We start from the raw sequence: 15,805 nt of genomic DNA, 5'->3' as shown, positions 1-15,805 counted from the left end.
CTGTTTAAATTAGGCCATTATGAATAGTGTTGCAAAGCACTGAGCAAGACTGTTTCATGGCAGCAATGGATTTATATTTGAATTTTGCATATTAGCATATTTGCATATTGTTTTGTTTTATTTATTTATTTATTTTTTTAATCAGCATATCAATGTTGTGATAGACAATACCTTGGAGCAGAGGTCAAAGTTAAAAGTATCTTTATTGTCCCTTACAGGGAAATTGATTTAGAAGCAGGGCTATACAAAGGCACACATAGCACATATGGACATCAACAGACAATACGACATTATGGCCACGATATGTAAGAGTTAAAGTGCACAAGTCAATTGAGCATTCTGTGCAAATAAGCAATATCCAGACAACAATAAAATACAATCTCTCATTCAACAACTGAATATCACAAGCTTACTGTAGTCACAAGTTAGAACATTATTTATAAATTATCTTGTGCCTTTCGGCTTTTGTGTCTGTTCAGGCAGGGCACACTTAAAAAAGTAGATGTTTTCTTTGTGGTTGATCATAATTTAGCTGATTTCAAGTCCATCTTTCCCTTTAATGGGAAATGATAGGACAGATAAATGATACGATGAAATGTGTTTTCATATTGCATGATTTCACAGTATCACTGCCACATCTCCAAACATCTTGTGGAATGTTAAAAAATTGAATTTTGATCGGTCCGTGCGTGTGGGATGGGGAGTGACGTCACGGCGGCTGTTAGCGCTCAGCCAATCAGCGTTCAGTTTGCGGTGCAGCGCTCCAGAATCACACGAACTGGAGGATCGGTGTCAAGACATGAACTTCAGTAACTTCTTCACCTCCATCAGTTAAGGTGAGTCTGAGTTTTTGCTCTGCATTCATACATAGTTTAGTCTAGTGGGCTTTCAGCTGGTGTAATCATCTCCTACGTGAGCAGACATTATCCAGTTTGACGGGAGTTGGTGGGTGTAACCCAGGCACCACTAGCCTCCGTTAGCATGAATTTGGCTGCTCTGCACAGTTGACAGACGCACGTCGTATCCGTTTAAGAGCTAATTTGTTAATTTTCTGTTAATGTCATATCGTGGCACCGCTTATGAGACTTATATGCGGTCAGCTCAGCTCTGAGACTGATCTTCTATGTTGCAAATCCCGCTAACAGGTCTGAGTTTAGCTTGCGTTGAAAAGACTTGCTTCTGCTACTAGCAAGGGGAGGCTAGTGATGTCAATAAACATGGCAACTTTCTTGCAGAGCTCAGAGCTGGGACGGGCCCCCTTTGCTCTCTATGACTCATACACTGTTTTTTGGGAGGATTTTTCACTCCCTAGTTTAGTTCAACGCAGCGGGGTCAGCCCTTTTAGGATATTTTGACTAAAACGTTTGAGCAACTGAGCTGTCATCATCTGTGCTGCTACTGCATGAGACTGACTTAAAGTAGATCTCACTCCGAGTGGCTGCAGATATACTTAGATTATGCAATAAGGACACATTATATGGAGAGACGCAGCCAGGATCTAGTTCAGTAGGCCATGGCCAGACAGAACATTTCTCAAGATCCAAATGTCAGGGCTGAAATTCATGCCAAAGCTATTTTTAGCAAGGCGTGCAACACTGCTGACCTATCGTTAGGGAGGAGTGCAGAGTGGTAACTCAAGCCGGTACATCCTCTGGCGGTGCTGTCTCTACTATACATTTTCTTCAGATTTGAGGACAACAAAAGTGAACTTTGTTGAAACCAAGTCATCACAAATGTCGGCCATGTATTTTTGCATAAGGATCTAATATGACATGTCAACAACAGTTATAATAGTACATCCAAGGGTTTTCATTCCCAGTGTCCTTTTACAAATACACTCAGTTGGCAGTTTATTAGATACACTTAGCCAAAACTAATCCAGTCTAATACAACAGTCCTGAAATAAACTCTACCTTCATGAAGGTTATGATGTTCAGTTTTTGTTGAAACTGTTTTAGAGAAGTGTTGATTCAACTTTATAATCATTTTGGAGGATGTCATTTGTGGTGCTCTTCAGCTGTTTTGCATTATACAGAGATATTTCAGTTTTTTAGCCTACCATGATTGATTTAAAGTGTCAAATAAAACCAAATAAACTAGCAATTGAGTGGATATACATTGTTGGTAAGTATACTGTATATAAATTGCCACAAAATGCAGCACTAATGTAATGATAATAAAAACACAAAAATTTAACAGGCATGAAAACATCTTCTCCACACACATACACAACCATTACCAACGTGCTGTCCAACTCTGATCTCTCCTTTTTACCTGTTCCACACCCTTCCTTTCTGGTGTGAGAAAATTCACTTGATTTGCTGCCACTGATATCTATGCACATTTATTTCTGTATTTCACCACTTTGGAATGATATCAAGTTTCATCTAAAGTTAGGCTAGATGACCATCCAAGGGGCAGAGAAATAGGATGCAAGTCTCCAGAGGTTTAGGTTTCTACAGAGCCCTTACATCATGGAGTTAATGAACAACCATTGATCTGATTTAATCTGAATTGCTCACGTTACTTGCCAGTGTAATGGGTTACTGTTAGGTTATTCAGACACGAAATGTACCAGCGTTTGTTGTTTTGCAGGGGGTTATTTAAGGCACTGCTAGCGTCAATCTGTCCCAACTTCAAAACCTCATCACATAATCTTTCCGTTTGCACATTGTTTGCTTAATGGTCCATAGAGTGAACACTTTGTCCTCAGTAGCTAAATTGATCTGGTTAAAGGTACATCCAGATGTTGCTATCTGCCTGCTGTGCCTCAGAGTTCTGTGTGTACTTGCCTCTTCAATAGGTGTAAATACATCTGTGGTGCACTGTTTCTGTGTGTGCCTTCTGTGCACCGTCAGCCATGCCTGTGACATCGCAGCTGCTCAGGGTTTTGCCCCGCACCAAGGTCTTGGCCTCCAGTCTGTTACCATGCCAACAACACCAGTCCCATTTAGCACCTGTCACTCACCAACCTGCCTCAAGACGGCTGCCCCACATGTGGCAGAGTCACCAGCACTCAAGAAGTTACCAGACAGCCTCAATCCTCCGCAGCTACATCCTCACGCCTCCACAGGTCAACTCCATTCTTAAAGCCAACGAGTACAGCTTCAAGGTTTGTGGGTCGTTCATGCATGCAGAAAACACTTATCGCCCATTCTACATTCAAGTTTCCATCTCACCATGTGTATGTGTTGTGATCATAGGTGCCAGAGTTTGATGGAAAGAATGTGTCATCAGTGATGGGTTTTGAGAGCAATCAGCTACCAGCCAACGCCCCTATAGAGGATCGTCGCAGCGCAGCCACATGCCTGCAGACACGAGGAATGCTGCTGGGTGTGTTTGATGGCCATGCTGGCTGTGCCTGCGCTCAGGTAAAGCTGACTGTGTTACTATATGCTACTTGACATTTAAATGTTCTGTTTACTGTGATTTTATTTTAAAGATTCTTGAGTTGTTTGACAATTAGCATGTTATATTAGAACTTCTCATCCAGTGATGTCTCACACACAGTAGTATTAATATAAGAACTTCTCCCATTTAGTCATCAGAGGTTATCGGGAAATTTAGTAATTTGAACTTTCATTTCATACTCTGGAAATGAATCATACATTTCAAATCCATTTGTCACCAGATTATTATCATATTTTCCTCAATAATTAAACATTTACTGTCACATTTACCACTGTGTATGGCAGAGTAATAATGACCTAAGGTACAACGTCATGCTCTGTAAAGTTTCAGGCTATAAACTGTAAACGGCTGTAAGTATTAGCATACAGAGGATTCTATGTTGTTTTTTTTTAGCTTGTGTATCATGTGTTTCATCAACATTATTTTCTTCTTGTCCTCCTCTCTGCCAGGCCCTGAGTGAGAGGTTGTTTTACTACATAGCAGTGTCTCTGCTGCCCCACAACACACTGTGTGATCTTGAGGCAGCAGTAGAGGCAGGCAGGGCCCTCAGTCCCATCCTGCAGTGGCACAAACACCCCAATGACTACTTCAGCAGGGAGGCTCAGAAGCTCTACTTCAACAGCCTCCGAACCTACTGGCAGGAGTTAATAGATCTCACTAGGTGAGGGCTGGACAACAAAATGAAGGATATATGACAGAGTCTAAAGGCCTTTTGGTTCAGCAGCAGTGCTGTCGCAAAAAAATGCATATCTTTTAATTCATTTCAGTTACACCACTGTGTTGCCACACCTCAGTGTTTGCCTTTGTGCAAAGCACTACTTTGACCAATCAAAAATGACAGATGTAATATCTTTCATAATGTACCTTGTGACCCCTTTGCTGTGACCAATCCTGCTTTAGTGGAGTATAAATTGCTGCCCAGTTTCTTAGCTTTTGCTAACATTTTAAACGGGACTTCCTGGTTTCTTCATCTGTACCTTGTAACAAGACGCCCACACTGGCCCATCTGTTGTTTTGCCAATAGGGCTGTTGTTGGTCTCTGTTCTCGACCTCTGGCTTCCTCCCTCTGCTTCACACATATTGCTCTCTCTGTCTGTTTTCAGCCCAGGCGAAGTTCCAGACACCCGCGAGGCCCTCCTGAGTGCATTCAAGAGGTTGGACAATGACATTTCTCTGGAGGCTCAGGTCAGAACTATGTGCTGTGAAACAGTGAAGCTAGGTCCTCTAAAAGAATATTGTTATAATGATGAACTCACGATGTTCTCCTCAATAACCTTATCTAAGACTACAACAGACTTAAAGTTCTGACGTTAGGGCTGCCATGGTTCTCATTTATTTTTAATTTACCTGTTTTACATTTGGACCTACTTTTAACATGAATTAATGTAAAATACATGTAAATGAAGCTCACAAGGCTTTATCTGCTACTTTACTAACAGTATTCTTACCTGAAGCCAGTGCACTATGACAATATACACACACACATCTTCCACTAGGTACATTTTCATAGCCTACTGTAATTCAATACTGTTAAAGAATTATATTTCCCAAGCATTGATAGTCTGAATCATATTGCATGTCATTAAATTTGTTCCGAGTGCAGGACTTGAGTTCTGAGTTTCTTAAGATACATATTGGATAACACCTTTGCCTCATGGCAGCAGAGTAAAAACTGTGAGCATCCAAATTTAAACTTTAATGGTCTAAAGACGAGCTCAGGTGTCATTGGACCTGCATGTAATTTAAACTATGTACCACCAAGGTCACTACTAGGCGGTCTGTGGTCCGGGCCTGGACCCAGATGCCGTCCTATCCGCACCGAGACTTATAACCTATAAATTATTGAGAATAATGACACAAGCGCAGCTTTTGTAGCCTTTATGGCACTGGTCATGTGATGCTACTCAGCCAAACTTTACAACTCCAGTCAGTGAGTGAGACACACAGAAGGGAGCCAAAACAGATGATACAGTCTATGGATGAGACATTAGTGGGGAAATAAGTGGGAAGAGTGGGGCAAGGGGATATAAGAGTGAAGGAAAGAGTAAAGGAAGTTTTTTTTGTTAAGATGTGTTGAGAGTGAGAGTGTTTATTATAAAAATGGTTAAGACTTTTAAGACTGAAATGGAGTTAACAAAAAAGAAGGAAAAGGGAAACTCTACTAATTGAATTTTAATTGAATACCCCTGATGTATCCTGTGTGGAGGCTCACAGTGTAAATTTGCCATGCAGGTTGGAGACCCGAATGCCTTCCTGCACTACTGGGTTCTTAGAGTGGCCTTTTCTGGAGCAACGGCTTGTGTGGCTCACATCGATGGATCAGACCTGTACGTAGAATGAATACACACATGAATTTTAAGAAAACTGATATTTCCTGATGTAAAAGAGTTGTTCTGTAAAGGTAAAATATTTTGTCAAATATTTTAAGCATTTTTGTGCTCTTGCTCCTCCCCTCTCTGTTCCTAAAGGTTTATAGCCAATGCAGGAGATGCTCGAGCAGTGTTGGGGGTGCAGGAGGAGGATGGTACATTCAGCGCCCACACACTCTCTAATGACCACAGCGCTCAGAACGATGATGAGGTGGCTCGGATTCGGGGTGAACATCCTCCATCAGAGAGAAAGACGGTTATACGACAGGTACTACACCTACTAATTTTTCGTCAGTGTGGTTGTTATTATAGCATTTATTAAAACCTCTTTTTCTTCTTTGTTAAATCAGGACCGGCTGCTCGGCCTGCTCATGCCGTTCCGTGCATTCGGAGATGTGAAGTTCAAGTGGAGTATTGAATTGCAGAAGTGCGTGTTGGAGTCTGGACCTGATCAGCTCCATGAAAACGAACACACCAAGTTCATCCCCCCCAACTATCACACACCACCCTATCTGACCGCTGAGCCTGAGATCACATACTACAAACTGCGACCACAGGATCGCTTCCTGGTGAGAGAAGAAGCAGCAACACAGTTTCATCACTTGCATATCTTCTGTATATCTGTTACCAAAAGATAAAGGCTGCATTACATTATTTACCAAAGTAAATAATTAGGGGATTTTTAGCTTAAGAAGATGAAGTCCCCATTCTTAATACTGCCTATAAAGCTTTGGTTGGCAGACTGTTTCTCCAGCATAACTGTGGAGCACAACACGACACATCTTTGAATTGTTTGACAAAATGGAGACCCTCTACAAAATGCTAGAATAAAAGTAAGACGCATTACAGACTTGGCCTCTCACTCTAAGATGGGAAACATTGAATGCACTGTTTGATAACAACCATGACCAGCAGATTTTATCACTCACAGCTAATTAATTCTGAGATCTAACCCAAATTACAAAATGAAACTATCTGTCTTGCGTCTGGGCTGATAATTTCATGTTGTATGGTTTTTTTCTGGTTGGTTTGAAATGAGAACTCAACAACCTTTTCAGACAAAGGTTGTATTTGGAAAAAAAAAAAGTTTTTCTTTGAGTTTCCAGTGGCACCATTTTTCAAAATGGATATGGTGTTTTGTAATGAATCTCATGTACTGACCTAATCCTCATGTGTTTATGGACTCTTCTCTGTCTGTCCCTGCAGGTGATCGGCTCTGACGGCCTCTGGGAGACCCTCCACAGACAAGAGGTCGTTCGTATTGTGGGGGAGTATTTAACAGGGGTGCACCAGCATCAGCCACTCAAAGTCGGAGGCTACAGGGTCACCCTCGGACAGATGCAGGGGCTTCTCGAAGAGAGGAAGGCTCGTGTGTCTTCGGCTTTCGAGGATCAGAATGTGTCGACCCACTTGATGCGTCACGCAGTAGGAAACAACGAGTTTGGCACAGTGGACCACGAGAGGCTGTCAAAAATGCTGTCGCTGCCTGAGGAGCTGGCTCGCATGTACCGTGATGACATCACCATCATCATCGCTCAGTTCAACCCTCATGTGATTGGAGCACAGAGACAGGAAGGGCAGCCCTGAGCTGGTCAAAAGCCATTCACTGGTTTCACGCTGATGAGTACACACACTTCTGTAAATGTGCACTGCAGATCGACATGTAAGCACACTCTCTGGACAAACAGGCCATACTAAGAAAATATCTGAATTAATTTGTTTTAAAGTGGCAAGAACAAGTAAGTGAACCTTTTTGGAATGATCTCCATTTACGTATAAATTTGTCTTAAAATACAGTGAGATCTTCATCCAAGTTACAATTATGCACAAACACACTCTATTTAAACTAATAAGACACAAATTATTTTGTTGGTCTTGTCCATATCGAAAACATTGAAACACTGACAATTTAGACTGGAACAAGTGTGTGAACCCCTTGCTTAATGGCATTAACAAAATGGAGTGGCCCAGTCAGAGCCCAGGCCATCCTAAGAATACAACTGAGCAGTTCTATTAGGAAAAATGGTCCAAAGTTCCTCCTGAACATTGTACAGGTCTGATCAGCTGCTACTGGAAGAGCTTGTTTAAGGTTATTGGTACCAAAGGAGGTTTTACCACTTATCAAATCCAAGAGTTCACTTTCTTTTTCCACCAGCACTGTGAATGTTTAATGGGTGTGTTCAATAAAGACACAAAATATTATAATTGTTTGTGTAATATTAGTGTAGGGACACTATGTTTGTTTACATTTGTGACTTAGATCAGATCACATGTCATGACCAATCAATGCAGAAAAAAAGGTAATTTTTTTAAGGGTTCACATACTTTTTCTTGCCACTGTAACTCTGTTAATGTTCAGAATTTGTATGTTTTTATGCGATGCTCCAGAAGATCCAGTTTCCTATGAAGTTAAAAATCTCTGGATCGAAGTCTCTTACATAACATGTTATTTATGACAATATTCTCTGGCAACATTTCTTACATGCTTATCTGCAAGGCTGATAAGATGCTGTTACTAACTGATTTTTGTGCCAAAACATTCGACCACTTTCGACTCAGCGGGGTTGAAATTATAGAAATTCCAAAGAGGGTGAAGGTTGGGACCTCATGAGTGAAGAGGCCATGCAGTAACTGACCTGACTTGCTTTTTTTTCTAATGTGGACTTTTAACTGGTCTGTGCCAAGATAACATCACACTCTGTTTTTTCACTGTTTGGACTGTTTCTGCATCTGAGGGACTGATGTTACAACAGAGGACTATTGCATCCATTTGTTTTTACGTCTTTGTGTGTTTTGTTGTATGAGATATTCTTAGTACTGTCCAAACCTACACATCGTGTTCAGTATTTACCTTGCAGTGAGTATTTGGATGGTGATATCTACTCTACTCCAGCACACTAGATTTCAAGTGAAACTGGCTGTCAAATTAAAGTGCAGACGTTGAGCTCACATCCATAGGACATTTCCATCCATATTGGATTGTTGAAAGTCAGGACTTCATAGTGCAGTGGTTCCCATTCTGTGTGGCACCCCCAACGTGTCTCAAAATAAAGGGTCACATATGATCGTGAGGAAGAGAGAAAATATTTCTGTTACACAAAATTGTATCTATTTTCTCAAACTTTTCTTTAGAATATTTGCTTCTTTTAAAAATACTGCAAGCAGTCTCCTCTTCTGGCTTTTAAAAATTCTTCAAATTAAACAAGCTGAGAAGGAATGTGGTTTAGCTGCTATTTGTATTTTGAGCAGGCAGTAACCTGGAATGAGGGAACACAAACAGACAACACTTCATTTCAAAGGTTTACAAGCCACAAACGGTTGGTAAACCCCTGAACTAGAGCTTTTTTTCATTTCAAACCTAGTCTGCTGGCTGGAGTACAAAGCAAAAACAAAACTGCAAATATTTACAGATTTATTTTATCAAGTTATGAGCTCTACCACTACAGGTAGACTGATATTTAGTGGGTTTTTCTGTGTCACTATCACTTGATTATTGTGGTGCTTCTTTGCTGAAAGAAGTTATATCAAAGTGAAGTATTCTCCATTCCCCAGCACTACTTAAGCTAGAGAGACAGTGGTAGATGTCAGTATGTGTGTTACTCCTCTAAGCAGACATACTAACTAAACTTTACCACAGTCGAACCAGCTAGTTGCAGCTGTGAAGCTTCTGTTTTTCAGGGGTCGGAGTAAAATGACTGCCTGTAGTTCTTTTCCAAGCTTTGTTGGGTTAAAAGGGAAGCATGCTCATCTTGCCTTATGTTCTTTTTCTGACAGGTCATTAACAGTGTGGATAACAGTTTCCTACAGATTTTTATTTTATTTATGACAGTAATGGTGAAAGTAAAGCAGAAAACTCTCCTCATACTCTCCAGTCAAACACTATTCAAGGGGGCGTGACTATGTGTATTTACGCCGAAATAAATGAGCAGAATGTAAATTTGAAACAAGCTGTTTGAATATTATTGTGGTTATTTATTCAGCTTTAGCATTATGTTACACATGTATATCTACAGTTGTATGTATAAATTGTAACTTATGTGGATTAAGTTTTGTATATGGAATGGTTTAATAAAACACTGAATACACACCACCTTCACTGAATGTCTTTTTGTGCCTTATTATACTATGACATTTTATGCCCTACTATAAAATTATGTTTTTATGCCTAACTATACTATGACTTTTTTTATGCTTTACTATACTATGATGTTTTTTGAAATTTTCATGTCATACTATACTATATTATATTACTATACTACGACATTTTAATAAATAACATTTTTGACATTTTTAGGTCTTATTATTTTATGATATTTCATGCTTTGCTATACAATGAAATTTTTATGCCTTACTATACTATAATGTTTTTCATGCCTTCAGGTATGAAGTTTTTCGAAATTTGCATGCCTTACTATACCATGACATTTTTTATGCCGTACAAAATTCTTTGACGTTTTTTTAAACATTTTTATGCCTTGCTATATTATGATGTTTTTATGCCTTATTATACTGTGACATTTTTTGAAGTTCTTATGACTTAATATAATACGACGTTTTATGACATTTTCATGCTTTCTTATGCTATGACGTTTTTTGAAATTTTTGTGCTTCACTATACTATTATATTTTAATGCCTTACAATGCTATGACGTTATTGATGTTTTTATGCCACTATATGCCGTTTTTTGCAGTTTTTATGCCTTACTATACTATATACTACTACTACTACTACTATGTTTTTTAACACTTGTATTCCTTACTATACTATGACATTTTTAGATATTTTTATGCTTTACTATACTATGACGTTTTTATGCCTTAATATACTATGACGCTTTTATTGTTTACTATACTATGACATTTTTGGCAGTTTTTATACCTTCCTGTACTATGAAGTATTTCGAAATTTTAATACCTTACTATACTGTGACATTACTTGACATTTTCATGCCTTACTATACTATGACGTTTTCTTGCCTTACTATACTATAATGTTTTTTATGCCATAAAAAATCTTTTGGTATTTTTATTCCATACTATACTATGACGTTTTATGCCTCATATTATACAATGACGTTTTTTTAAGTTTTTATGCCTCACTATATGCCTTACTGTACTATGAAGTTTTCATTCAGTACAACATTATTTGACATTTTTATGCCTTACTATACTATGACATTTTTCTAGATTTTTATGCCTTACTATACTATGACGTTTTTTGGGAATTTCATGCCATACTATACTATGACAATTTTATGGCATTCTATACTATGAGGATTTTTGAGAATTTTTTGCCATACTATAATATGACATTTTTGAGAATTTTTTGCCATACTATGGTATGACTTTTTTCAACATTTTTATGCCTCAGTACACTGTGATACTTTCATTTCATACGATACTTTGATGTTCTAATAGTTCAATACATGCTGATATAAGGAGAGACACAATAGTACAGTGTTTAGAACTGATGCTTCATATTGAGAAAATTGTGAGTTCAAATCCCAGCAGTTGCCCCTTCTTTCTGGAGTTTGCATGATATCCCTGTGACTGCATGGTTTCTCATGTCCAGTGACATGCACAATAGATTAATTGAAACTGCAACCGACATTTTCATGCCTTACTATACTATGATGTTTTTGAAAATTGTTATGCCATACTATACTATGACGTTTTTTTTTACATTTCTATGGCATACTATACTATGACGGTTTTTTTTACATTTTTATGTCATATTATACTTTGACAACTTTATGGCATACTATACTATGACGTTTTGGAGAATTTTATGCCATATTATACTATGACGTTTTTTGACATTTTTATGCCTTACTATACTATGACAATTTGATGGCATACTATACTATGATATTTTTTGAGAATTTTTTGCCATACTATACTATGACGTTTTTGAGAATTTTTATTCCATACCATCTGTGACAACTTTATGGCATATTATACTATGTGGTTTTGTGAGAATTTTTTAGCATACTATACTATCACGTTTTTGGGAATTTTGCCATACTAAACTATGATATTTTGGAGAATTCTTTGCCGTACTATACTATGACGTTTTTGAGAATTTTATGCCATATTATAATATGACGTTTTTTGACATGTTTATGCCATACTATACTATGACAATTTGATGGCATGCTATACTATGATATTTTTTGAGAATTTTTTTCCACACTATACAATGATGTTTTTCAGAATTTTTTGGCATACTATACTATGACGTTTTTGAAAATTTTTATGCCATACTATACTATGACAACTTTATGGCATACTATACCATGAGGTTTTTTGAGAATTTTATGCCATACTATACTATGATGTTTTTTTACATTTTTATGCCATACTATACTATGACAACTTTATGGCGTACTATACTATGACGTTTTTCAGAATGTTTTGCCATACTAAACTATGACGTCTTTGAGAATTTTTTGCCATACTATACTATGAGGTTTTTTGAGAATTCTATGTCATACTATGCTATGACGTTTTTTTTACATTTTTATGCTAAACTATACTATGACAACTTCATGGCACATTTTTGAGAATTTTTTGCCATACTATACTATGATGTTTTTCAGAATTTTTTGCCATACTATACGATGACAACTTTATAGCATACTATACTATGACGTTTTTCAGAATGTTTTGCCATACTATACTATGACAATTTGATGGCATACTATACTATGATATTTTTTGAGAATTTTTTGCTATACTATACTATGACGTTTTTGAGAATTTTTATGGCATACCATCTGTGACAACTTTATGGCATATTATACTATGAGGTTTTTTGAGAATTTTATGCCATACTATACTATGACATTATTCAGAATTTTTTGCCATACTATACTATGACGTTTTTCAGAATTTTTTGCCATACTATACGATGACAACTTTATAGCATACTATACGATGACGTTTTTCAGAATGTTTTGCCATACTATACTATGACAATTTGATGGCATACTATAATATGATATTTTTTGAGAATTTTTTGCCATACTATACTATGACATTTTTGAGAATTTTTATGCCATACCATCTGTGACAACTTTATGGCATATTATACTATGTGGTTTTGTGAGAATTTTTTAGCATACTATAATATCACGTTTTTGGGAATTTTTTGCCATACTAAACTATGATGTTTTGGAGAATTCTTTGCCGTACTATACTATGACATTTTTGAGAATTTTATGTCATATTATATTATGACGTTTTTTGACATTTTTATGCCATACTATACTATGTCAATTTGATGGCATGCTATACTATGATATTTTTTCAGAATTTTTTGCCATACTATTCTATGACCTTTTTGAGAATTTTTTGCCATACTATACTATGACGTTTTTCAGAATTTTATGCCATATTATACTATGAGGTTTTTTGACATCTTTATGCCTCACTATACTATGACAACTTCATGGCATACTATACTATGAGGTTTTTTGAGAATTTTATGTCATACTATACTATGACGTTATTCAGAATTTTTTGCCATACTATACTACAATGTTTTTTTGACATTTTTATGCTAAACCATACCATGACAACTTTATGGCATACTATACTATGACCTTTTTCAGAATTTTTTGCCATACTATACTATGACGTTTTTGAGAATTTTTTGCCATACTATACTATGACGTTTTTTGACATTTTTATGCCATACTATACTATGACAACTTTATGGCATACTATACTGTGACCTTTTTCAGAATTTTTTTTGCCATACTATACTATGACATTTTTCAGAATTTTTTTTGTCATACTATACTATGATGTTTTTGACATTTTTATATCATACTATATTATGACAACTTTATGGCATACTATACGATGAGGTTTTTTGAACATTTTTTGCCATACTATACTATGAATTTTTTGAAAAATGTTTGCCTTACTATACAATGACGTTTTTCAGAATTTTATGCCATACTATACTATGACTTTTTTTTGACATTCTTATGCCATACTATACTATGAAAATTTTATGGCATACTATACTATGAGTTTTTTTGAGAAATTTTTGCCATACTAAACTATGACATTTTTGAGAATGTTTTGCCTTACTATACTATGAAGTTTTTTGGAATTTTATGCCATACTATACTTTGACAACTTCATGGCATACTATACTATGTGGTTTTTTGAGAATTTTATGCCATACTATACTATGACATTATTCAGAATTTTTTGCCATACTATACTATGATGTTTTTCAGAATTTTTTGCCATACTATACGATGACAACTTTATAGCATACTATACTATGACGTTTTTCAGAATGTTTTGCCATACTATACTATGACAATTTGATGGCATACTATACTATGATATTTTTTGAGAATTTTTTGCCATACTATACTATGACGTTTTTGAGAATTTTTATGGCATACCATCTGTGACAACTTTATGGCATATTATACTATGAGGTTTTTTGAGAATTTTATGCCATACTATACTATGACATTATTCAGAATTTTTTGCCATACTATACTATGACGTTTTTCTGAATTTTTTGCCATACTATACAATGACAACTTTATAGAGAATTTTATGCCATACTATACTATGACATAATTCAGAATTTTTTGCCATACTATACTATGACGTTTTTCAGAATTTTTTGCCATACTATACTATGACGTTTTTCTGAATTTTTTGCCATACTATACAATGACAACTTTATAGAGAATTTTATGCCATACTATACTATGACATAATTCAGAATTTTTTGCCATACTATACTATGACGTTTTTCAGAATTTTTTGCCATACTATACGATGACAACTTTATAGCATACTATACGATGACGTTTTTCAGAATGTTTTGCCATACTATACTATGACAATTTGATGGCATACTATACTATGATATTTTTTGAGAATTTTTTGCCATACTATACTATGACGTTTTTGAGAATTTTTATGGCATACCATCTGTGACAACTTTATGGCATATTATATTATGAGGTTTTTTGAGAATTTTATGCCATACTATACTATGACATTATTCAGAATTTTTTGCCATACTATACTATGACGTTTTTCTGAATTTTTTGCCATACTATACAATGACAACTTTATAGAGAATTTTATGGCATACTATACTATGACATAATTCAGAATTTTTTGCCATACTATACTATGACGTTTTTCAGAATTTTTTGCCATACTATACGATGACAACTTTATAGCATACTATACGATGACGTTTTTCAGAATTTTTTGCCATACTATACTATGACGTTTTTCGGAATTTTTTGCCATACTATACAATGACAACTTTATAGAGAATTTTATCCCATACTATACTATGACGTTTTTGAGAATTTTTATGCCATACCATCTGTGACAACTTTATGGCATATTATACTATGTGGTTTTGTGAGAATTTTTTAGCATACTATAATATCACGTTTTTGGGAATTTTTTGCCATACTAAACTATGATGTTTTGGAGAATTCTTTGCTGTACTATACTATGACATTTTTGAGAATTTTATGCCATATTATATTATGACGTTTTTTGACATTTTTATGCCATACTATACTATGTCAATTTGATGGCATGCTATACTATGATATTTTTTCAGAATTTTTTGCCATACTATTCTATGACCTTTTTGAGAATTTTTTGCCATACTATAATATGACATTTTTCAGAATTTTATGCCATATTATACTATGAGGTTTTTTGACATCTTTATGCCTCACTATACTATGACAACTTCATGGCATACTATACTATGAGGTTTTTTGAGAATTTTATGTCATACTATACTATGACGTTATTCAGAATTTTTTGCCATACTATACTACAATGTTTTTTTGACATTTTTATGCTAAACCATACCATGACAACTTTATGGCATACTATACTATGACCTTTTTCAGAATTTTTTGCCATACTATACTATGACGTTTTTGAGAATTTTTTGCCATACTATACTATGACAACTTTATGTCATACTATACTATGACGTTATTCAGAAT

The 15,805-nt window shown here is 35.9% G+C and overlaps 1 protein-coding gene across 2 annotated transcripts; it reads left to right on the top strand.

The window, feature by feature from the left end:
* Positions 1–741: 741 nt before the first annotated feature.
* On the top strand, positions 742–9,876 carry pdp1 (pyruvate dehydrogenase phosphatase catalytic subunit 1). Of its 2 annotated transcripts, none has more exons than XM_056381175.1 (9): positions 742–836; positions 2,804–3,112; positions 3,204–3,371; positions 3,861–4,072; positions 4,515–4,596; positions 5,644–5,738; positions 5,880–6,048; positions 6,131–6,349; positions 6,987–9,876. In XM_056381175.1, exons 2-9 carry the CDS (start codon positions 2,861–2,863, stop codon positions 7,365–7,367), a joined length of 1,578 nt encoding a protein of 525 aa, XP_056237150.1. In that variant the 5' UTR covers positions 742–836; positions 2,804–2,860; the 3' UTR covers positions 7,368–9,876. The 2 variants fall into 2 exon arrangements, with proteins under 2 accessions (XP_056237150.1, XP_056237151.1); XM_056381176.1 differs by having other exon boundaries at positions 757–836; positions 2,859–3,112.
* Positions 9,877–15,805: the final 5,929 nt, after the last annotated feature.

This window comes from Seriola aureovittata, chromosome 7, assembly GCF_021018895.1.
Source record: "Seriola aureovittata isolate HTS-2021-v1 ecotype China chromosome 7, ASM2101889v1, whole genome shotgun sequence".
Lineage (NCBI taxonomy): Eukaryota > Metazoa > Chordata > Actinopteri > Carangiformes > Carangidae > Seriola > Seriola aureovittata.
This window is presented reverse-complemented; position numbering and strand designations above follow the sequence as displayed.